This window comes from Sceloporus occidentalis, unplaced genomic scaffold (assembly GCF_023333645.1).
Source record: "Sceloporus occidentalis isolate IW3139 unplaced genomic scaffold, rSceOcc1.0.p SCAF_7, whole genome shotgun sequence".
NCBI classification, from domain to species: Eukaryota; Metazoa; Chordata; class Lepidosauria; order Squamata; family Phrynosomatidae; genus Sceloporus; species Sceloporus occidentalis.
Window position 1 is genome coordinate 26,337,215 of NW_028316987.1, and position 23,554 is coordinate 26,360,768.

General features: G+C 41.0%; 1 protein-coding gene across 2 annotated transcripts in view; it reads right to left on the reverse strand.

Annotated features, from left to right (window-relative positions):
• Positions 1–23,554, reverse strand: part of TEX10 (testis expressed 10) — a 56,724-nt gene that overhangs the window by 4,352 nt on the left and 28,818 nt on the right. For both annotated transcript variants that reach the window (XM_089532453.1, XM_089532454.1), the window contains exons 8-12: positions 23,339–23,514; positions 19,154–19,331; positions 16,584–16,672; positions 15,098–15,231; positions 2,155–2,235 (exon numbers count right to left, since the gene is read on the reverse strand). In XM_089532453.1, the coding sequence (XP_089388579.1) occupies positions 2,155–2,235; positions 15,098–15,231; positions 16,584–16,672; positions 19,154–19,331; positions 23,339–23,514 (658 nt within the window). The remainder of the gene's footprint in view (positions 1–2,154; positions 2,236–15,097; positions 15,232–16,583; positions 16,673–19,153; positions 19,332–23,338; positions 23,515–23,554) is intronic.

The following is a 23,554-nucleotide window of genomic DNA, read 5'->3' on the forward strand; positions in this document are numbered from 1 at the left end:
CTGCTGAGGAAGAGCCCTTAAAAAAGCAGAGTGGCAAATTTGCTGAAACCTTTGCAGAGAAAATAGCTCTGATCCATTCTCACTTGGACTCCACACTGAATGTAGAATCTGAGGAGATAACTGAAGCACATACTTATCTGGTGTTGATGAATGAGTTTCAGTTTGTTCAACATAATATGGACGAGCTGCTTGGAGAAGGGAGGCCAACCACTTGTCTGTTAGACCTGTGTCTAACGAATGACCAGTTGGGTAGTGGTGGTTGTAACTGCTTCTCTGAAAGAGGGCTAGGTTTCAACTTCTCTGAAAGAAGCAATTGTTAAGACCTTTGTTGAAGACTTTCACTGGATCCCACCTCTCTAGATAACTATCAGCCAGTCTCCAATTTCTTCTTCTTAAATAAGGTATTTGTATGATTTTTAAACATATTTGTTGGATGAAGAAGCCAATGTAATTATTTATTTATTTATTTATTTATTTATTTATATCCCACCTCTCCCTGTATTGGATCAATGTAGTATCAAAAGCTTGTACAGTGTAGTTTCTGCTTTTGATTTGGCCCACTAAAAGTATTGTTGCTTCATGGAATTTGAATTTTGTTTTGCTGCATGGTGAACAGAGCTATCACTGCATGTTTTTCCTGTACAGTGGGCCCCTCATATCCGCTGATACCCCCTGTGGATATCATTATAGACAAGTCTCATTATAGACAATTGCACAGTAATGTATAAAATGGCAAAATCAGAGTTTGATTTTTGGAATGTATATATTTTAAAAATATTTTCAAAGTGTGGATGATTGAATCTGTGGATAAAAAATCCATGGATAAGGAGGGCTGACTGTATTTGAGAGAATGGTGGCAACACACCTCCAGGCTTTCTTGGATCAAATGGATTACTTGGAATCATTCCAATCTGGGTTTGGGCTTAGTTATGGGACATAAATAGCCTTGCTGGGTGATGTATACTGGGAGTTCAACAGGGGGACTGCAAACATGGTGGTCCTCCTGGATCTTTCAGCAACATTTGACACGGTATCCTTGTGTGTCCCACCAACTCAAGAGGTTAGGTTGGCATGTACACAACTAGGCTTTCTCCGTAGCAGTACGACGACTGTGGAACTCCCCTACCCAAGGAAGTTTGGCTGGCCCCATCTCCTTTGAGCTTTCAGCAGGCAGCCAAAACAGTGCAGCTCCATATGGCCTCTGATGTTTCAAACTGCTCTGTTTAAACTGCTTCTAAATTTTAATTTAAGAATGTTTTTACACTGTTTAAAAAAGTTTTTTGAGGAATATTTTAAGAAAATATATCTTTGTACTGTTTTAATTGCTTTTACAATGGGTCCTCCTTCTCCACGGACTTGCTATCTGTGGATGGCAAGCCCGGGGGGGGGGGGGCAGAGAAAGAGGAACAGGGGGCAGCTGTGGTAAGAGGAGGAGGAGAAAGAAGTATGCAGTGGGGAAGAGGAGGAGGTGGAGGAAAGAAGGGGAAGAGCTCCGGTGGCAGCCGCAGCAGCAGCAGCAGGGAAAAAGAGGGAGGGAGGGAGGGAGGGAGGCAGCGGCGGAGAGGTGAATGAGAGAAGGAGGAGGAGGAAAGAAGAGGAAGGGCAGAGGTGGGGGAAGAGGAAGAAGTGTGGCGGCAGCGGAGAGGAAATAAAAATACCATAAATAAATAAGCCTGTTCACAGTCTGCCATTTGATGAACATGTAAATTTGGGGGAAGACTTTTGATGATGGCTGACTGCTAAGTAAAAAAAATCTTGCAGCTCTTGATGGGTGGGCATGTTGGTATTCTAATTTGTTTACTTTTTTGTTGTTAATTTAAAGCTACTTGGTATTAGGAAACTTGACTTTTCCTTAAAGAAATGCCAGTTATAAGATTTTTAAAATCTGGGATTAAGATTTTCACAAGAGTAGTGAAACATTTCTGTATTGTGTATGAGTTGGAAAAAAATTAGGGATGAATATTGACTATATTTGTATTGCAAGGTTTAAGATATGAATCTTACTATCACTTACCTTCCTACCTACCTAGCTTCATACACCTTTTTTTTAAAAAAAACTGGGGTACAGTTCAATCACTACTGTCAACATCTGGATCCAAACAGTAACAAACATTAATAGAGCAAATATGGAACAGATTTAAAATCACCACCTACCAGGTATTTACAAATGCCACTTTGTACAATATCTAGGCACTGACTTCGTGACGGTAATGTGGAGAGGCACTGGCTCACTACCTGTTTCGACAACAAGAAATATTAGAATATCAATATTCATTGTGCATCTATCTAAATTTCAAACTGTATAGTATTGGCAAAATATTGTAGCTATCTAAATGTAGAAACAGAGTCCTGCAAATAAGAACCATCATTTCACCATTGTGCAATACTGGAATTACTTGCTCTGCATATATTCCCTCTATCTTATGAAAATCACCACAAAATCCAACTTATGGCGACCTTAAAGTGAAGCTATCCGCGTTTTCTTGGCAAGATTTGTTCAGAGGGAGTTTGTCTTTCCCTTTTTTTGAAACTGACAGAACATGACCTACCCAAAGTCACCCAGTGAGTCTTCATCACTGAGCAGGGATTTGAACCCTTGTCTCCAGAGTCACATGACAATACTTAAGCCACTACACCGTGCTGGTTCCCCATGAATACTGATACAGTTTTAAGAAGACAGAAATGTGTTTAGGGTAAGAAGAATGCTTCTCTCTACAAAGCCTACAAATCCCATCATCTGTCTAGACATGCTCTGTATTCCATTTTTAGACATTTTATTAAGATTTTAAAGGATTTAAAATTAAGAAATAAAATAATAGAGAACAGTTCCCTTTAATGTTCAGTTGAAATCGACCCTCCTATAACTTAACCATTTGAACTGGTCCTACCCTCTGCAACAGCAAAGAACAAGCCTGCACCTTCCTCTCTCTTCACAACCTGAGTTAAGCAATACCCTCCAGGAATACAAACCAGGACATTTAGGGGTTAATAATAATAATAATAATAATAATAATAATAATAATAATAATATAAAATCAAATTAAAAATTAAAAATGGCAGCAATAGACACATTTAATAATAAAAACAATAATAAATTTTATTTATAGGCGGCATCTTGATTGAGGTGGTTTACAGCATCAAATAGAAACACAATGGCACATTCCAGATGCGCGCCAAGTACGTACTAGGGTTAGGAAAGGGCGTCCTTTCCGGATGCCCTAACCCTAGTACGTACCTAGTACATACAAAACGGCGGCGCCCATTCTACATGGGCGCCGCCATCTGGACGTCACAACCGCGCCACCTCCAAACGGAGAGGCGTGGAAGTGACGTCCTGGGGCTTCGCAAGGGCGCCTGGGGCGCCCTTTCCGCAGCGCCGGAAGGTGCTCTGAAACAGAGCTCCTTCCAGCTTCCTTTAGACGGCTGCGCCAGCGACGCAAAACAGAAAGGGGCCAAGTGGCCCCTTTTTTTTGTCCCCACTGCCGTCAGGTGTTCTTGGGGCATGAAGCCCCAAGGACATCCCTTTCCAGGCCGCAGGGAAGCGGCCTTTTGCCGCTTCCCCATGGCCTGGAAAGCAGCGGATCGGGGCCTCAGAGGCTGCCGCTTTGGCAGCTAAGGCCCCAATCCGGCGGGGAAAGGGGCGGGTACAGGCCGCCCCAAAGGGGCAGTCTGTAAACCGCCAATATAAAAAAGCATATAGTTCAACTACTTCCCTTAATTCCCTCCCCCCAGCCATACTACCATAAAATAACAATTAAACAATCACTAGAATAAAAAGAATTAAAAGAATTAAAATTAAATGAACAGTCAAGCCAGTTAGAGGCAAGGGATGGGCAGTCTGGGTATTCTTTGAGATGGTCTGTGTCTATCGGCAGTTGGATGACTTATTCAGGGACATGCATCAACAGTATAAAACAAGATACAAGGGCAGATGGTACACTTCTGGCAGGAAACAGGAAGAACATGTGCCTGCCACCTGAAGCTTCCCACCATGGCTTCTCCTTTCCTGAAGCTTCTATCCTGTGGTAAGCTCTGGGTGGAAGAGGTTACAAGCTTGGCATCATGGAGAGTTGGACCTCCCAAGACTTAGCCAGTGGCTGTAGGTGCTCTTCTCTCCTCCCTCATCCCTTCCCCTGCTGCAAGCTGACATTCCCCAATGAGTGATTTCTAATGGGTCTTTTCTATGTTTTTAGGGGGCTTGACAAGCTGCCCCTTTCCTACCCAGACCGGGGCCCCTGCAACCTCATGCTGCAGCCCTTGAAAGGGGATCACAGCTGCGGCAGCGTGGCTATATGGCACTCCTTCGGTGCTGCGTCATCTGGATGCAGCACCAGAGTGCCCTGGGGGGAGGAGTTGGGCATGCATCGTGAGAATGCTATGCCCCAACTCTGCCCCCATGCCGGCCTTTCAGGCCAGTCTGTAAAGGCCCTTTGTCATCATTTTAAGTTTTAAATTAGTTTTTCAGTTTGTGTATTATCAGATATGGATCAGTGGATGAAAACCAGCACTGTAAAAAAGTTGGAATATAATATGGATTTTGACCAATCACCAAAAAATTTTCAGGACAAGTCTAACACTTAGTAGTACAAAATAGTGAGAAGGCACAGTCTTTAGTTCTTCAAACAGGTAAAAAGAGACAATACTGTAATGAATACATGAAATATGGATTTTAGTGTAAAGGAGATGAGGACTGTCCTAAGGCCAAGTGTTAGTGTATAAATGACTGAACTAGGAAAAGAAGTGGGGCGAGAAGTGGGGCAAGCAGAAGGATTATCCAATGGTAGTATGAAACCTTATTTACTCTTGCTGCCTTTACAAACAAAACATGCTAGCTATACAGACAAGGAATAGTTTTTTTTCACAGCCTAGAGAAACATCACTCTTGTCAACAGTTAACAAAGGTAACAAAAATGTGCTGTAGCTTCCTATCAAATTAGAGGTAAGAATCAGACTAAAGCTGAGAATTTAATTTAGGTTTGTGTAAAAGATGCCATTCTGTGTATGCTTGAAGAAGAACATGTGAGGAAAATAAACACTATCGGTCTTTTTGAACAACACAGCATCTCAAAAGAATTCAGGATATGTCTGACGATGCTGAGGCAACAGTAATAGGTAGAATTAAAAATAGAAAATTATTTGCTATTGAAGTTGACGAAAGCACAGATGTTACTTATATCACTGCTTTGCTTGCTACTGTGAGATATTTGAAAGGCAAAGAATTTGAAGAAAATCTTTTGCTTTGTCATTCTTAGAGTGCACAAGAGGTGAGATTGTTATTGTTATTTCAAAGAAAAAGACATTGATTGGTCTAATTGTTGTGTGTTATGCACTGATGGTGGCACATCTATGGGGTCAAGCAGACCAGCAGCTTGGAGCTGCCAGAGCCTGCTCCAGCCCTGATCAGCCCCCAATCAGTGCAGGACTATAGTGACCGGATGCCATGGTCTCTAGGCCAGCTGCTGCTGCGGTCTGGAACAGAATGCCAGCAAGGAGCAGTTTTCCCCCACTCTTTTTGTGGCTGGCTTTGGGCCGCATTAGCCAGCGTCAGCATGGCATCCAGCCAATCCAAAGGTGTGTGTCATCTGCACACCATGCTCTCAGATCAGCCTGAATATTTGAATAAAATGTTTGTTTTGTGTGTTTTTATACAGTTCATCTTATTTGTATTACATTACTATTTACAGGTACAACATATAACTTTGAAATAACATCAACTATAATAGTTATAAACATTTTGCCAATATGAAGGGTACAATATAAGGAAACAGGTTGCAAAGGGGTATGCAAGTGAAAAAAGGTTGGAAACCACTGCTTTAGATACCACCTTTGAGATGCCTCCTCTCAGTCTTATGTTCACCAGGCTGAACATGCCCAACCCCCTCAACTTATTCTCACGTTTGTTCTCCACTCTTCTTCCCCATCGCCTTTTTCTGCGCCCATGCCAACTTGTATATATCCTTCTTAAAATGAGACAACCATAACTGCACTAATCCAAATGAGGCCTGACTACCACAGAATGTAGTGAGATTCCTTGAATTGGAAACTAATTTTATTAATGCACGCTAAAACAGTATTTGCCTTCTTTGCTACAGCATCATACTGCTGCATCATGTTCAACAATCAGCAATAATCATAGAATCATAGAGTTGGAGGAGACGAACTCTCAAACATACCTGACAGATGGCCATCCAGCCACTGCTTAAAGACCTCTAAGGAAGGAGACTCCACCACTCTCCGAGGGAGTGTGTTCCACTGTTGAACAGCCCTTACTGTCAGGAGGTTCCTCCTAATGTTGAGGTGGAATCTCTTTTCCTGTAGTTTGCATCCATTGTTCCGGGCCCTAGTCTTTGGAACAGCAGTAAACAAGCTTGCTCCCTCCTCAATATGACATCCCTTCAAATATTTAAACAGGGCTATCATATCACCTCTTAACCTTCTCTTCTCCAGGCTAAACATACACAGCTCCCTACGTCGTTCCTCACAGGGCATGGTTTCCAGACCCTTCACCATTCTGGTCACCTTCCTTTGGACACGCTCCAGTTTTTCAACATCCTTTTTGAATTGCGGTGCCCAGAACCTGACCAAGGTCTTTTTCAAATTTTGTACTGCCAATCTAAGCATCCCTCATCAAACAAGCTTCATTTATATACCGCTTCATACCGCCTAAACAGTGTCTAAGCGGTTTACAACTGTAAGCTAATTTGTCCCCAACAATCTGGGTACTCATTTTAGTGACCTCTGAAGGATGCAAGCCTGAGTCGAGCTTGAGCCCTTTTGCTGGTCTTGAACTCACAACCTTGTGGTTTTGAGTGAGTGGCTGCAGTACAGGCATTTAACCACTGCGCCACCAGGGCTCACATAACTGTGCATTTGGTTTTTGTGCCTAAATGTAAAATTTTGCATTTGTTTCTGTTGAATTTTTTTCTTTTAGCCCAATTTTCTAATTTATCAAGATCCTTTGGAATTCTGTTCCTATCTTCCAATGTGTTAGATATTCCTTAGAGTTGGTATCATCTGCAAATTTAAGTAATTGATAATGATATTAAAAACTGATGGTTTTGGGAAAGAACAATGTGGCACGCCACTTCTCTCCAGTGTGAAGTACAGCCACTGATTATGACTCTTTCAGCATGGTTTTCCAATCAATTATGGATGTGCCTGATGGTGTTCCATCTATTCCAATTTGGTAATCAAAATATTATGAGGCCTCTATGAAGTGCTTTGCTGAAATCCACATAAATGATATTTACATTATCCATACCATCTACTAAACTAAACTCAATATGTGTGTGTGTATAAAATGTATTTATTATTTTATTTTATTTTTATGCCGCCTTTCTCCCAAAAAAGGGATGCAAGGCGGCTCACAATATAAAAGCACATTAAAACAAAAAATTTAAAAACAATTAAAGCAACCTAATTAAGACACGACAAAATTAAAATTTAACGCACACCAAAGTTAAAAACATAATCTAAAAATTTAAAACAACCCCACCCCTCAAATAAAGCCAGGCTTGCATGATTTTAAAAAGCCTGCCTGTATACGAATGTTTTTAAGATTAATTTGTCTGGACTTCTTGACAAACCTATAATGGCTCCTACTAATTACTGCATTGTCATCCAGATACTTGCAGACTCCTTTATAAATCCATTCTAATATATTTAGTCACATTAAGGTCTCTTGTCAGGGTCTCTGCTGATGTATGGATGCACACAGTTCTCTTTTAGGTAAAAAAATGAAGCAAAATAGATGTTAAGTAGTTCTGCCATTTTGTTGTGATTTGTTATCATTTCACGATGTGTACTGAGGAGCAGCCCCACTGTTTCCTTGCTTTGACTGAATATGAAAACCCCCTTTTTTGTTACTCCCTGCTATCCTAGCCAATCTCAGCCTCACTGGGTCCCCCCCCCCCCATTTCCCATTTTTGTTTCTTCTATGGGACTGTTTGTGATTGTGTATTTAACTATTCCTTCCTAAACTTCCATCCTCTGTGGGTGTGTTTTTTCTTTTAGGATCCTAGCTATATCCATTTTTGGTAAAATCAGCTTTCCAGCAATCCAAGGTCCATGTTTCACTATATTCCTCTTTGCTCTGTACTACAATTGTGAATTCTTGCATAACATATATTACTATTCTCATGAACACGTAAGAAGCTACTGCTTAGTTGGAACAGTTCTGAGTCATATTACATATAACACTGTTTTGGGTAATGGGAGTAGGGGTGATGGTTATTAATTCTCTAGCTGAAGTACTAGCTGGTGTTCTCTCAGCAGCTGCCCTGGCCAGAGACCCAGTTTATTTATTTATTTATTTATTTATTTAGGTATTTATATCCCGCCCTTCAGCCCTAATGGCTCTCAGGGCGGCTTACAATATTGCTTTTAATCACAGTTCCCTGCCCGCAGGCTTACAATCTAAAAGACACGAAACAAAAGGAGAAGGGAATGATGGAGGGAAAGGGGATGAAGTCCAGTGGTTCTTCTCTCCCTCTAAGGCCTGGACCAAGGCAAATGGATTGGAGGGAGGGCTCTTCCTTCTTCCAGGCTAGTCCTGATGGAGCTTGTTACCGTCCTTCCTTGGGCAGGGAAACCTGGATCAGAGCAAACACAGATTCCTGACTGAGGAGTTCCTTGAGAAAGTGTTACCTGAAGTGGCTTTGCTTGTCCCATGTTTTTTCCAATTGGAGAAACACTGAGTCACATGGAATGTTCCAATATATGGACAAACTGAGAATCCCTGTTGTTATCTTCTTGTTGGATGAAAGGCAACACCTTGGGAATAACTGAGGTTCTTCATCCCTAAGAACTTGGTAGCTATAGATGAAAATGGAGGTAAATGGTCTGTAGGTTGGTGCTTTCATGGAATAAATCACAAAAATTGTTTTCATAAGAAAGATTCACAGCATATTCTGAAGTCTGTCATTTCAAAGCATCCATATCTACTCTGCCCATTCTTGGCCGTTAAGGTGCATTAATTTTGATATATCTTGGGTTCAGCTTGGAGAACCAAGCTGAAGGAAGTTTTAGCCTGGCTCATGAGGACTTGGTTGTAGCTCCTTCCCTTATGTTGAGTCTGGCTAAAACATATTTTCAGCCTCACTGGTGGTAAGGCATGATGGGAATAGTAGTTCCTCTGAAACTGGAGGGCCATAGGTTCCTCACCCTTGCTTTAGGTGATGACAACAGGCAGTCTGTTGTGATTTATATCATGGCCTCTTCTCTATTGTGCAGGGTAAGGGAGCTGCCCGAGGGAGGATCCTGAACCCTTTGCCCAGCAGGAGGCCTTTCAGCATCAGCATGCTCCCTACTTTTTTTCTCATAGGAAAGAAAAGCAGAGACAAAAGATACTTCAGTCACAGTCATACCTCCATTATGCCTTTCCAAAAGTTGCAAGAGATCCTTTGCTCTTGACAGGAGGTCCTTCATTCTGTCTAACTGGCAACTGGGATATAGAGATGAACCTGGTAATTCTGGCTTCATTAGCAAGGACAATCAAAAACTGCAGACTTCTGAAACTTCTGATTACACAGAAGTTGGTGTTGGAAGATTCCTGTTTGATACCTTGGCTACTGACCTGTGGGGTCCCTCAGGGTTTTGTTTTGTTCCCCATACTATCTAACAGATACATGAACCCACTAGGAGAGGTTGTCCAGAGTTTTGGAGAGCACTGCCATCAAACATACTGATGACACCCAACTCTACTATTCCTTTCCACTCCAATCCAAGAAGGTTGTCCTTGGCTTAATCAGTGTCTGTTATCAGTCATGGACTGAATGAGGCCAAACAAACTGAAAATTAATTCAGACAAGAAAGAGGTGCTTCTGATCAGTCAGAAGGCAGATCAAGGAATTCAGTCTGTGTTAGCTGGGGTTACACTTTCCTTGAAGATGCAGATTCCCAGTCTGGATGTACTCCTATACTCAGCTTTGAACCTGGAGGCCCAGGTTTCTGCAGTGGCCAGGAGCACTTTTGCACATTTAAAGCTTGTGCACCAACTGCACCAGTTCCTTGAGATGCTGGATCTAGCCATGGTGGCAAATTTACATCCATTTGAAGAGTGTTTGGAAACTTCAGCTGCTCTTGACAGAAGGACAGTGTAACATTCCACTAAACACTTCAGTGTTTGGAAACTTCAGCTGGTCTTGACAGACGGGAAGTGAAAAATCCCCACTATTACTGAGGATATGAACACCAACATCTTGTCCCATAAGAACTTCTAGTATACCGACATGTAGGCCTGCAGGTTGCCAACTTTGACAGTAAAGACCAAAGAAATAAAATCTGTGTCAAAAGGTATCAAGGTGGCGGTCTTTTTTGTCCACAGGTGTGGAATGTGTTTTAGTAGAGGACCTTGCCTGGGAAGCCTCCAGCACAATGGAGTTGAGAGCAGAATGGTGAAATAGACAAGACAAACCCACAAGATGCATCCTGTACAAGTTCTCTATCTTCTTGGAAACTGTTGGGAGTGAAGACAGCTTCAATCAGGCTTGTTTCATAACCTGCTGGAGAACTGGAAAAAGAGGGTCTTCACTAAATGGAAAACAGATGGAGGGGAGGTCTTCATTTTGATACTGAGGGCTTTAGCCATATGCAGGACCACATCGGAGTTTTTCATATCTTTGGGAAGGGATGACAGGCCAGAGTCCTCCACCAGGCCAGATAGAGATGAATAATCCGGAGAGGATGTGCCAGTATTGTATCCATCAGAATCTCTAGTCACAGGAAGTTGCTGTGGAATCACTGATGCAGCAGTCGATACTGGAGCTGTAGTCATCAAGAAAGCAGGAGGCTGAGCAGGCTGTGAATCAACGGTTCAGGCAGCATGGTCACAATAGGTGTCAATACAGTCAATGTCAAAGTCATCCATGGCAGTGCAGAAGTGGTCAGTATTGAAGAAGCAACAATCAGTGCCAACAGGATGGACAATGAAGGGGAAGGAGAAGATCTCAACAGAATGGCAGTGGTGGGCAAATGAGACTGTGAGGTGGACAATGAGACTGATGGCATGGAGTGGATGGATGATAAAAGGGCAAAAAGGGAGAATGCTCCCAGAATCGAAGTGAAGATGGCAATCAAAAAGTCAAAAAGTCAAAAAGAATGTCTCATTTGTCTCCTCCATGGCGATCTTGAGCTGTTTTGGTATCGACGTGGCAATCGATGGTATGGCCAGTCTCAATAATTATGTCGATCTCAATATGAAGCGGAGTAAGAATGATAGGAGGCAGGTTTCTCACTCCACGAATCCTCATGACAGTACGAATCAGGTATGAAACCTAAGTATAAGGGGAATCTTCACAGTATAGCTAATCACAGACAAAACAGGAATATGATTGTTCGCTTATCAAAGATCTCTCCCTTTGGGGTGAAGGTGGTGGTTGCCACAACTGGGAGGATAGTTGAGTGGATATGCCACTAACATTTGTGCTATTATTCCCCAATGCTTGATGAACTCCTGCCCTCAAGAATATTGTCTCCTTCCCCCACATAAGTCAATTTAAAGCCTTACTCATCAGATTTTTCCAACCTTTAGTAAAAGCATTCCTGCCCACCACTGTGAGGTGCAACCCAACCCTTGACAGAAATCCATCTTCATGAAACCACACATCATGGCCCAAGAACCCAAATAATTCCTGGCAGCACCATCTGCACAGCTAGTTGTTAACCTCCACTATTTATTTATCCCTTACTGGACCATGTCCTTCAACTGAGAGAAGAAATGAAACAACAACCTTTGCATCCAGGTTCTTCAGCTACCTACCCAGAGCTTCATACACCCTTAAGACACTGTAAAGGCTATGCCTCGCAGTGTTATTGGTTTCCACATGAACCAAAAGGAAGGGATAATAGTCAGTGGGCTTGATGAGCTTGTCAGTCTTTCTGTTACATCGTGGATTTTTGCCCTAGAAAAAACTAAAATTTTTGCTCATCTCTTGAGACATCTTCTCAGGCTCGCAATCTACTGATTCTATTCCCCGCAGAGTCTCTTACTACCAACACACATCTCCTCCAAGATTTGACAGGCCATTCTTTGTGCTGAAACTTCCAAGGTCTCATGCACATTCTCTGAAGACTGACACTGCTACACTCCTTGCTGCCCCTTATCATCACTAATAAGGGAAAGACCTTTGAAGCGATTTTGCAGGTCCAAACTCTCACAATGATCCCTGGTCCTTCTATTTATATGTGTAACCTTCCTCCAAATGTCTATTTCATGTTTGGAACTGACCTCCTTCTCAGAGATATCCCCTGTGTGTTCCTCAACCAAGACAGTCTGCTTCATGCAGCCCAAGAGTGGATAAACAGGCCTCAAGTTGCTGAACCATTCCTTCCAACAGGGCAACCAACTTGCACTTAGTGCAGTTGAAGTTACCAACATCCTTCAAAAAGAACATAAACATACCATAGCTGTTGCAGGTGACTGCAGCAGGTCCCTCACTGTCCATATTCAGTAGTCTTAAGTAGGCACTAAAACAGAACTCAGGTCTCCTCCTGAAAACTTCCCTGCTAAACACCCATACAAAATTGCCTGTTGGCCTTGTCTGTTAAGAGAGCTCTGTTTGCTGAGCTCCGGGGACTAGGGCTGCGGCTAGATAGCGAGCTAGTAGCTACTAGCTCCTTCCTCAAACATGTCTCTTCCTCACTTCCTCTCAGGAGAAGCCCCACCTCCCTGAGACCATGTGCTCAGGAAGGAGACCTTGAGTTACAAAGAACAACAGGATCCTAATGAGCACACAACCAAGCATCCACTCAGGCCACACAATCAGTGTTGGGCCAGATTCTGTACCTGACACCAGAATATACAAAAAAGGTGGAATACTCGCTCAAGAATTAAGCTGTATCACCTGTACTATCATCAGAAAGCGCTGTTACTTTGACTCTGAAAGAACATACTCCTTCCACCACTCTATCCACTAGACTCAGCCTTACAGCAACAAAGTATTCCTACAGCTAGCAATGTCTGACATAGGCATCACTAGAATCAAACCCAAGCTATTTGATTTAGCCACTTTCAGAAGCATCCTACAATCCAGCTTTTAGAAATGACCCACAGAGGTTTGTACTTTCCAGGAAGCAAAGATGCAAAAACCTGAATAGTTAGGCAACTTTGCTATAAACAAATGTGGAATATTTGTTGCTTCGTTTATTCCAATTCTATTATCCTTACAAGTGAAAGAAAAAACACTATGCTACTGTTGAATTAGACCTTAAGGAAGCACTGTAAGTCCCACAGGGCTCTGTCATGAGGCCAGTACTGTTCAACAACTTTAGCAATGACTTGGATGACAGAATTGGGAACATACTTAGCAAATTTGCAGATGACACCAAATTAGGAGGAATAGCTAATACTCCAGAGGCTAGGATCAAATTTCAAAATGATCTGAATAGACTAGAAAGCTGGGCCACGGCTAACAAAATGAACTTCAACAGGGAGAAATGTAAGGTACTGCACTTAGGGTGGAAAAATGAAATGCACAAATATAGGATGGGAGACACCTGGCTTAAGGAGACAACAAGTGAAAGGGATCTAGGAGTCCAAGTAGACCACACGTTGAACATGAGTCAACAGTGCTATGCGGCAGCTAACAAGGCCAATGCAGTTTTAGGCTGCATCAATAGAAGTATAGTGTCTAGATCAAGGGAAGTAATAGTGCCACTATATTCTGCTCTGGTCAGGCCCCACCTGGAATATTGTGTCCAGTTCTGGGCGCCACAATTCAAAAAGGACATTGAGAAACTGGAGCGTGTCCAAAGGAGTGCAACTAAAATGGTGAAGGGTCTGGAAACCATGCCCTATGAGGAAAGCCTTAGGGAGCTGGGGATGTTTAGCCTGGAGAAAAGAAGGTTAAGAGGTGATATGATAGCCCTGTTTAAATATTTGAAGGGATGTCATATTGAGGAGGGAGCAAGCTGCTCCAGAGACTAGGACCCGGAGCAATGGATACAAGCGCCAGGAAAAGAGATTCCACCTCAACATTAGGAGGAACTTCCTGACAGTAAGGGCTGTTCGACAGTGGAACAAACTTCCCCGGAGTGTAGTGGAGTCTCCCTCCTTGGATGTCTTTAAGCAGAGGCTGGATGGCCATCTGTTGGGGATGCTTTGATCTGGATTTCCTGCATGGCAGTGGGTTGGACTGGATGGCCCTTGTGGTGTCTTCCAACTCTATGATTCTATGACCATAGGATTGTTTCCAACGGCTGTCGCCCCAGTACTATTCTGATACTTTTATTATTTCTTACCTGCCTCTCCCCATGGATGGAGGCAGGGGACAACAAAAATGAACAAACATAATTTAAAATACATCAGTTTAACACAAATATCAATTTTAAAAGTCACATAAGATATACACATATTAAATGAATCCACATTTAAAATCCATCATTTAAAATTTATAATTTAAAAATCATCTGGATAAGCCTGCTGGAAGAGATTGGTCTTTTAAACTCAGTGTATTCAGTTGTCAAATCTCTTCCACCATGTCATTCCACAGTTTAGGGACAGCTGAAGAAAAAGTTCTCTGGCTGACATTTGCCAAGCTAATCTTGGATGACTGGCTGATGAGACACATTATATGGGAGGAGACGCTCCTGTAGGTAACCTGGACTCAACCATGTAGTGATTTAAAGGTAATAACCAATACTTTGTACCTTGCCTGGAAACTAACTGGCAGCTAGTGGAGTGATTTTAATATTGGTATAAAGTGATCACTACTGGATGTCCCAGGAACCAGTCTGGCTGCCATGTTCTGAACTAAGTGAAGTTTGCAAAGTTGGTACAGAGCTAGCCCAATGTACAGCACATTGCAGAAGTCCAAGTCCAATCTTAAGGTTACTAGTGTGTGTGTTACCATCTGTAGATCCTCCAGCTCTGCATAGGGGCTCAGCTGGCATATTAGCTGAAGCTGATATTAAGCATTACTGATCTATCAGCTGTAGCCATATTGTTAGCTTACTGCTCCCATGAGCCAGATAGGGGAAACAGACAGGTTTTAAAACTTCCATCAGCAGTATATATTCTACCAACAGAGAGTCTTAAAATAATTTATTTTAGGATAGGTACAACAATAGTATTTTGTATTCCCAGTGTACCTGACATTACCTCAGTCACAGCCCAATGAAATGAGAATTGGTCCAAATCAGTCAGGTAGAGGTGGACAGGGGAGAGCTGTGTTTGGCTTATGTGTGGTCTCCCCCTGATACTCTGAAGGTTAGTCAACTCTTCCCTGGAAAAACCTGGAAAACATTAACAAAGAAGTCCAAGTGACACAAATGCCAGAGCAAATTACTGTTCTCTTATTTTTGTTTTTATTTGCAACAATTTTTAGAATGTTCGTTTTCCAGAGCATATTAATGAAGCACACTGAAAAGTATACAAACCCTAATCAAAATCAGAATCATATTTTAAGATGTAAGAAAAACAAAGATTAAATGTAAATGGTATTACTCAGATATATAAACTATTAATTTCAGAGAGAGACAGAGTTAAGTGTATTTTTAACAAGCCTACGAAAGAGGAAGTACCTATGCCCTTTGTGCCTATGTCCATATCTCAGTTGTGTTATCCATGGTATTGGGGTTGTAGTTTTTTTCATATTTTACTCATATTTGAAAACAAATATAAATTGAGATAGTAATTTTCCCAGTTAAATTTGTCATGGCTGTGTGAAAACATTTACATTATTCTAATAAACGTGTGAAAGTAATACAAACAAGCAATATAAACATGGAAGAGCTGGGGCAGTATAAATATTGAAGAGCCAAGAAACAATGAAAAAAAACTAACAAGCAACAGAAGCTGAGAACAATATCAACACACAGGGGTTAGAGAGAACTACAGGAACAGTGCAGAACCTGAGATATAGAAGACCAATGATTACAGTCTGGAAGTGGGGAAAAGTTTTTAAAACCAATTAGATACTAGAATCAAAATCAATATAAGCGGATCAACATAAACCTGTAAATTGGTACAGATTTAGTAGAATTAATTTAAAAGCTTTTTCTTTTCTTTGCAAGACTAGAGTGGGGAAAGACAGATTGCACCTTGTAGTTCTTTGATTGAAGAACTCACACAAATATTCTATCTTGTGCCTCTGCAATGCATCCATTAGAATCCTCTAGAATGTTACATACACTTTTTGGTGATAGCTCCACTCATCTCCACTGCTTCTACATAAAAAACACTGAAAACACTAGTTCCGTTGGCCAAGGAGAGTACAGCCAGTGTCATGTGAGTTTACAGATTACCAGGTACGCAACCTGTCCTTCTTTGTGGTCTCTATGACTCACACAAATGGGAAACTAGCAAACTACACAAGAAGGAGGTAGGCGTGTAATTGCAAACAAATCCAAACTTTACTGAGATGCTACTCTACAATCCCTGTCTCCAAGTTTGTTGACGGGGTGTTAGCTTCTCCCAGAGTAACTGCTGGGATCTTCCCATATAGGATATAAGATATATATGATTAGCAATATTATGTTAAATTCCTGCATCTTTATTTATAATGTTCATGTAATTGTGTAGCATTTCTCCCCAAAGAAAATGTAACAGAATTCGTTGAAAACAAATGATTACATTCACAGTTTACCTGTAAGAGTTGAAAACAAGAAGCTGAAGTAATCCATGTCAGTCATTGAGTTGCCTTGCACTGGGTATTTCCAACCCCCAAATGAAGATCTAGTTAAACAAGTAGAGGGCAAGGTTATTAGATTACAATATAATTCTGGCACAAACTAGACATTAGGAAACAATTACTGTACAGTGGTGCCTCGGGTTACGAAATTAATTCGTTCCGCTGTCAATTTCGTAACCCGAAAGGCTTTCGCAAGCCGAATTCCCATAGGCGCTAATGGGGAAAAGCCGCGACTCCGTGTGAAATCGCGCCGAAAAGCACCAAAAGTTTTTTCGTAACCCGAAAAAACTTTCGTAACCCGGAACAATGTTTTCCAATGGGATTTTTTCGTATCCCGAAAATTTCGTAACCTGGGTATTTCGTATCCCGAGGTACCACTGTATATACTCATGCATAAGTCTAGAAACTTAGGTCAAAAATTGACCCCAAAAACCTGAGTCGACTTATCCATGGGTCCATGTAAGTATTTTATCTTAACTCTTATTTAAAAGAAGAAACCGTCTCCTGATGAAAAGCAAGAGTATAATATGTGAAGCACCGACACCCTCTACTCTCTCTCATCCATCCAGTCTTAAGAGTAAGCACTAAGAGTTATCTCTGCTGGACTTTTGTAAGTTCTTTGACATTGTTTTGCTTTGCTTCATCTTTTAGATCCTTTGCTATATGCCCCTAAATGTTATCCTTGACTTATCCATGGGTCATAGCAAAATCCTTAATTTTGGTTCCAAAACTTGCCCTCAACTTATACATGAGGTTGACTTATAGTTGAGTATATACGGTAATAAAGATGATTCAACAACTTCTATAGCTCAAAAGGGGAAAAATTAAAGCCAAATCTAAGTGTAATTTAGTTGTGTTAGCAGGTAAAGTCACCTTCCCCTATCCCTCTTGGATATTAAGAGTATTAAGAATGCTTGAGGTCCTCGGGCATAAAAAATCAAAACTTATCAATGTGAACAACAGTACAAAAGAAATTGAAGAACCACTTTCTATATTAGCTAAAAATATAAGAACTATTATTGGGAAGAGTATTTTCTGTCTAAAATCAGCAAGTGAGAGGTAGAGATAGACATGCTGTATATTTCTCCAATTGTTCTGAAGTCAACTATTTGGCAACATACATAAAACATTATTTTCAATTGGAATAAAGAAACCTGGTGTGCTTGTGTGATGATGGAAAATGCCCCTCACATTCCCTGAAATAACCCACACCTGCTATATAGCTTGCCTTCCTCCTGCATTTCCTCTGTGGTTTCTTTCATCAGTTTCCAAAAGTGCAGCTGAATGGTAATATGGGTGTTATTTACGCACTGAACAGCTTACAAATGGAATAGTGCTTTCTGATAAAGCACATGGGTATATTTAAACATTTGGTTAAAAACTCTTCAGTACTGCCAAAGAGAAATCTCCTGACCCTTCTTCGCTGATGAAAATACACAATGCCAGGAACTAGCGAATCCTTAGGGCTGGAGCGTGGCTTTGGTGCGACTTCTGGACTCTTAGGAAGCATGCATCATTGAAACACCATACCTCCACTGTGACTCGAAGCAGCTTTATTTTGGCTGTCTGTAACAGGCCTTAGTCTGAACTTCTCAGTTATGAGAGAGTTCTTATTTTCAAAATGTAGCCACATACATTTTAAAGGCTACAAACAGCCTTTGCTATCTAGAAAACATCGCTTCACTTCTCAAAGCTCTATGTAAAGAAGGGAGGGTGAGAGGAAAGAGAGGTTGCAGGTAGTCTGCTAAACAGAATCCTGTTCTAGCGGCTTCAGAAAGGCATACACAATCCTTAGCCTGGGGAAGCATCCTTGACTCAACTCAGAAAGCCAAATAGGAGATGAAAACAAGGAATATAGGACCTGATTCACAAAACAAAGAAACAAACCAAAAATCATACAATAAAATACATACATACATACATACATATATATATATATATATATATATATATATTTTACTGCTAAATTTAGAAAGGCAAATTTCCAGAAAATCTACAAAAAACTAAAAGCACAACAGATGTGAAGGTCTGTTGGGTTTGAATCTTTTCACTAGAGAAAACTTAATGCTTGCTGATGGTGAACAGTTTCTACAGATTGGGTAGAAAAAGAAAGGACACAAACCTAATCAGATCTTCTACCTCTTCATTCTTTCCCTGTCCCAATTTTCTTTCAGGTATTTATGACCTAACAAGATGTCTAGAAATAATCTACATTATTTCAGGAGCTGTGCTTGCCCCAATTGAACTGACGTTTTCCCTTGGACTCCTCCATGGCTTCCCCTTTTTGACTACTTTCTTGAGATTTTACCACTCATTTTCTCATTATCCCATGTCCTTATTTCTTTAAATTCCACACCTTCCCTTACTACTGACTAGTCATGTAGCTTTCAAGCTGTACTGCCTGATGATGTTTCTCAAAGGCAACATGGTAAAACTTGTCTTTTTAAATATACAGCCTAGTTTAAGTTTACACAGCCATTAGTAAAATTCACTTTGGAAGGACAAAGACTAGAAAGGCTGATCACCTCATATGTAGTATCCAAATGAGAGTTGTAGATAACTTTAGGGATAGCTTTCCCATAATGCAACAGCGACTGAGAGAAGAAAGCAAACTGCCTGGTAAATGAGGCAAGAAGTAAACCAGCTGGACTAAGTGTTTCTGTGATTCTTCTGGCAAAAGAGACACAGCACCATCTAGTGGATCTAAAAAAGGTCAAGAAAGCGGAAATTAGCCAAAAGTATCAGAATGAGAGTTTATGCTATAAAAGAACTGTTTCATCTGGTGGACTTGTGTGTATTCCTTTTTAAAATATTGTACAAGAAAAACCAGTTGCTTACCTATAACTGTAGTTTTTCAAGTGGCCATTTATAGTCACATATAGTTCTGTGCATTTGCACAGCAAGATTCAGACTTTCCAGGGCTAGGTAATTGCTCTATCATCCAGTGCAAATGTGTGTTAACTCCTACATGTGTGTTAACTCCTACCTTTCTGATCAGTTCCTGATGGACCACCACAGCAATTATACAAAGGAAGTGAGGTTGGGAAATAAAAATAGGATACAAAAATACAAAAATAAAGACGATCAAAGCAAGCAAGCACAGGCATAAATAACTCAGTTAACATAGCATCTAACAAAGCAATTCCTTTTTACAGTATGACCACCTTTTCCCTTTCCCACCTTCTCCTCTGCCCAGTTGAAATTCTGCCAGCATCAGCAAGATGCAGACTTTCAGTGTTGGTTTGCAGCAGTGTTTCTGCCATAAACAATGCAATGAGGTTTTAACTGCAATTCTACTTTATTCTAGCTGTGTGTATCTGCCTACAACAGCTGCCTCCAGAATCCCTTATTAAACATGAGCGAACAGCAAAAGAGAGAAAAGGGGAGAGCATATAAGCCTCATCCACTAGCTTTATATAAACACGGTTCTGGAAGTTAGGCCACTAAAATGGAAATCATAAGGAAAATGAAGGCTGGCAACAGAAAAAATAATTATCCCTGGAGGCCTTTTGAAAGAAGGCCTCCAGGGACTCTAGAAGGTACAAAATGCTTTTCTTTACTTATTAGTTTTTAATAAAAGGGTGTGTTGAACTACTCTTCTTTATGTGTTTAAGAACCTATCCCTATTCTTTCCATGTTACTACTACCTCTAGTACTAAAATTTCTGTTAAAGAAGTCATGCCCAGGAACACATCTGTTTTGTTAACTGAAGTGCACCTGCACAGACAGACCTTAAGGAAACAAAAGTTAATCCTTTGAGCGACTCCTAAAAGCCAAGATCAACTTTAAACATGAACAACCATTAGATTCATAATACACAACAAACCAGAGCAAACCAAGACTAACGGGATATGCAAAAGCTGTGCAGACAAAATCTCAATACTCCCTAGTTATGGGTGTATGGAAGAAAGCATGTCCCATGAATTTCTACCAGCTTGGAGAAACAGGAAAGACATGGAATGGTGAAGGGTATAGTACGTCTCCAAATTACCAAGGGGATTATAGGATATTTCAAAAGTGACAAAACTACCTTATGTCTAGAGTAAGAGCCTTGAGCATGTGAAGTAGCTGCTCAGCATAAGCAACAGTAATTTCCAACATCAGGTGCTAACAACAGCATCTTAACAACAGCATCAGGTGAAAATGTTGTATTATCTTTGAGACTAAGTATGTAGAGAGATCTTGTAGCACCTTTGAGGCTATCTGAAAGAAAGAAGATGTCAGCATGAGCTTTCGTAAACTTCAGTCTACTTCTTTAATATTTGAGGAAGTAGACTGATGTCTATGAAAGCTCATGCTGCCATCTTTCTTAAAGTTAGTCTCAAAAGTGCTACAAGATCTCTCTACATACTGATTCTACAGACTAACACAGTTATATATAATCACATAAGAGACCACACGGGGCCATACAGTCCAACCACCTGTCATGCAGGAAATTTCAATCAAAGCATCCCCGACAGATGGTCATCCAGCCTCTATTTAAAGACCTCTAAGGAAGGAGACGCCACCACACTCCAAGCAAGTTTGTTCCACCGTCGAACAGCCCTGACTGTCAGGAAGTTCTTCCTAATGTTGAGGTGGAATCTTTTTTCCTGTAGCTTTTATCCATTGCTCTGGGTCCTAGTCTCTGCAGCAGCAGAAAACAAGCTAGCTCCCTCCTCAATGTGACATCCCTTCAAGTATTTAAACAGGGCTATCATATCCCCTCTTAACCTTCTCCAGGCTAAACATCCCCAGCTCCCTAAGTGGTTCCTCATAGGACATGGTTTCCAGACACTTCACCATTTTAGTCATCCTCCTTTGGACACGCTCCAGTTTCTCAATGTCCTTTTTGAACTGTGGTGCCCAGAACTGGACACAATATTCCAGGTAGGGCCTTACCAAAGAGGAATACAGTGGCACTATTACTTCTCTTGATCTAGACACTATACTTTTATTAATGCAACCTAAAATTGCATTGACCTTTTTAGCTGCCGCATCACTGTTGACTCATGTTCAACTTGTGCTCTACTTGAACTCCTAGATCCCTTTCACACGTAGTCTCATTCAGCCAGGTGTCCCCCATCCTATATTTGTGCTTTTTATTTTTCCGCCCTAAGTGAAGTACCTTACATTTCTCCGTGTTGAATTTCATTTTGTTAGCTTTGCCCCAGCTTTCTAGTCTATTCAGATCATTTTTACTTGCTAATTAGCTTACTTGCTGTTCACCACTATGATCTTTGGAATAGCGGTATATAAATAAAACAAATTATTATTATATTATTATTATTTTGAATTTTGATCCTGTCCTCTGGAGTATTAGCTATTCCTCCTAATTTGGTGTCATCTGCAAATTTGATGAGTATGCCCCCAATTCTGTCATCCAAGTCTTTGGATTCTATCAGGTGAAGATCTCCAAGAAGGATTCAGTCCTATAAATACAGTGGGCCCTCAGTATCTGCAGGGGATCCACACCCCCCCCCCCCGTTGCCTGTTGTAACAAGACACATACTGCTACAGTTGGGTCAGTTTTAAGAAAATCCCCCTCTTTCCCCACTCAAGCTTTAATGCATTGTTTACAGACCGGTTTCTGCAACCCAAAACAGAAGGTTTGTGTTTCTCCTGCCCTCTCTCTCCATCTTCCCCAATGCTGATACTGCTTAAAATATTCTAGCTAGACATAGGACAAAGATGAAAAGGGAAGCTGGACAAGGTTAAAAACACATTGTAAAAAGAAGCTGCTTTCTCAGAGGTTTTGTTCACTAAACCATGCCTGTATTTAAAATAAGAAATTAGTTCCAAAACCAATGCTAGCACTAAAGGTATTGATACCAAATTATGAGATGTGCCTCATATCAAGGGAGCGTTTATTTCCATGAATAAAAACATTTTTTCCTAAGGAATCTGCCATACCAGCATCTTCTCTGTCCAATCCACTGTCAACATCGAGAAAAGAGCAAAGCTGCAAACACTGTGGGATTTCAACATTTTGAAATGCAAAACCAAGGGAGTCTGCTCCTACAGCATCTTTTGTAACCTGTTTTGGTGAACTTGTCTAGTAGACAACAGCTTATATGACACAAATCCACAACACCTCTCTCCACAAAGGCAGAAGTAGCAGTATGTTACTGGAGGGGCACTCATTACCACAAATGGTACACAGTGGGACAGCAATACCCACACCTCTCTCAAAATGTGTACAGAGGATTGAGTGAAAGCTTCTCACCAATACTCTTTTACTATTCCTAGAAAATTCAAGGCTATGCTTTGCAGATGCACAGGCCCCACAAACAGGGCTGAACAGGGAGCACAATGAGCAACAGATATTGGAACAGTTGATACACAGCAAGCATGCCTGTCTGGGATGGAGGAAAAAAAGCCAAGCACTGGTGTACACATTGCCTAACCTGAACAAGCCATGGAGCATTTGTGCATTCTTCATTTATTGTGTCATCTGGACACAGCATTCTAGGTGATCTCTATCCTGCAAAGCCAGAGAAACAGCCCAGGCTTTATTTCTCTGATTTGTGACTAGGCTCAGAAGTCACCATAAATAAGCCATGAACAGAAAGCCTATGGCTTGGTCAGCTGCTTTGGTCAGCATGTACCTGCCTTTTGTCTTTGACAAGCCATAATTCTGGCTTGTTGTTCCAGGCAGAAGAAATCAAAAGCAAGAACACAAAAAAATCTTCATTCCCTATTTTAATATAAATTTCCACAGAAGAAATTACCATAAATCCGAGGAGCTGCAGCTTGTAAACTCTGTAGGATTTCATTGTTTGCCCGAGAAGCAGCAGAATAAATAGTACCAATCAACTGGTATGAAAGCTCAGGGTTTCTCAAGCCAAGTAGAACAAGCTGTTGTGGTAGACCTGCCAGCCAACGAGTTAATACTTTACTCCTGCTTCTAAAATATAAAAGAAAGAGAGAGAATATAGAGTAAAATT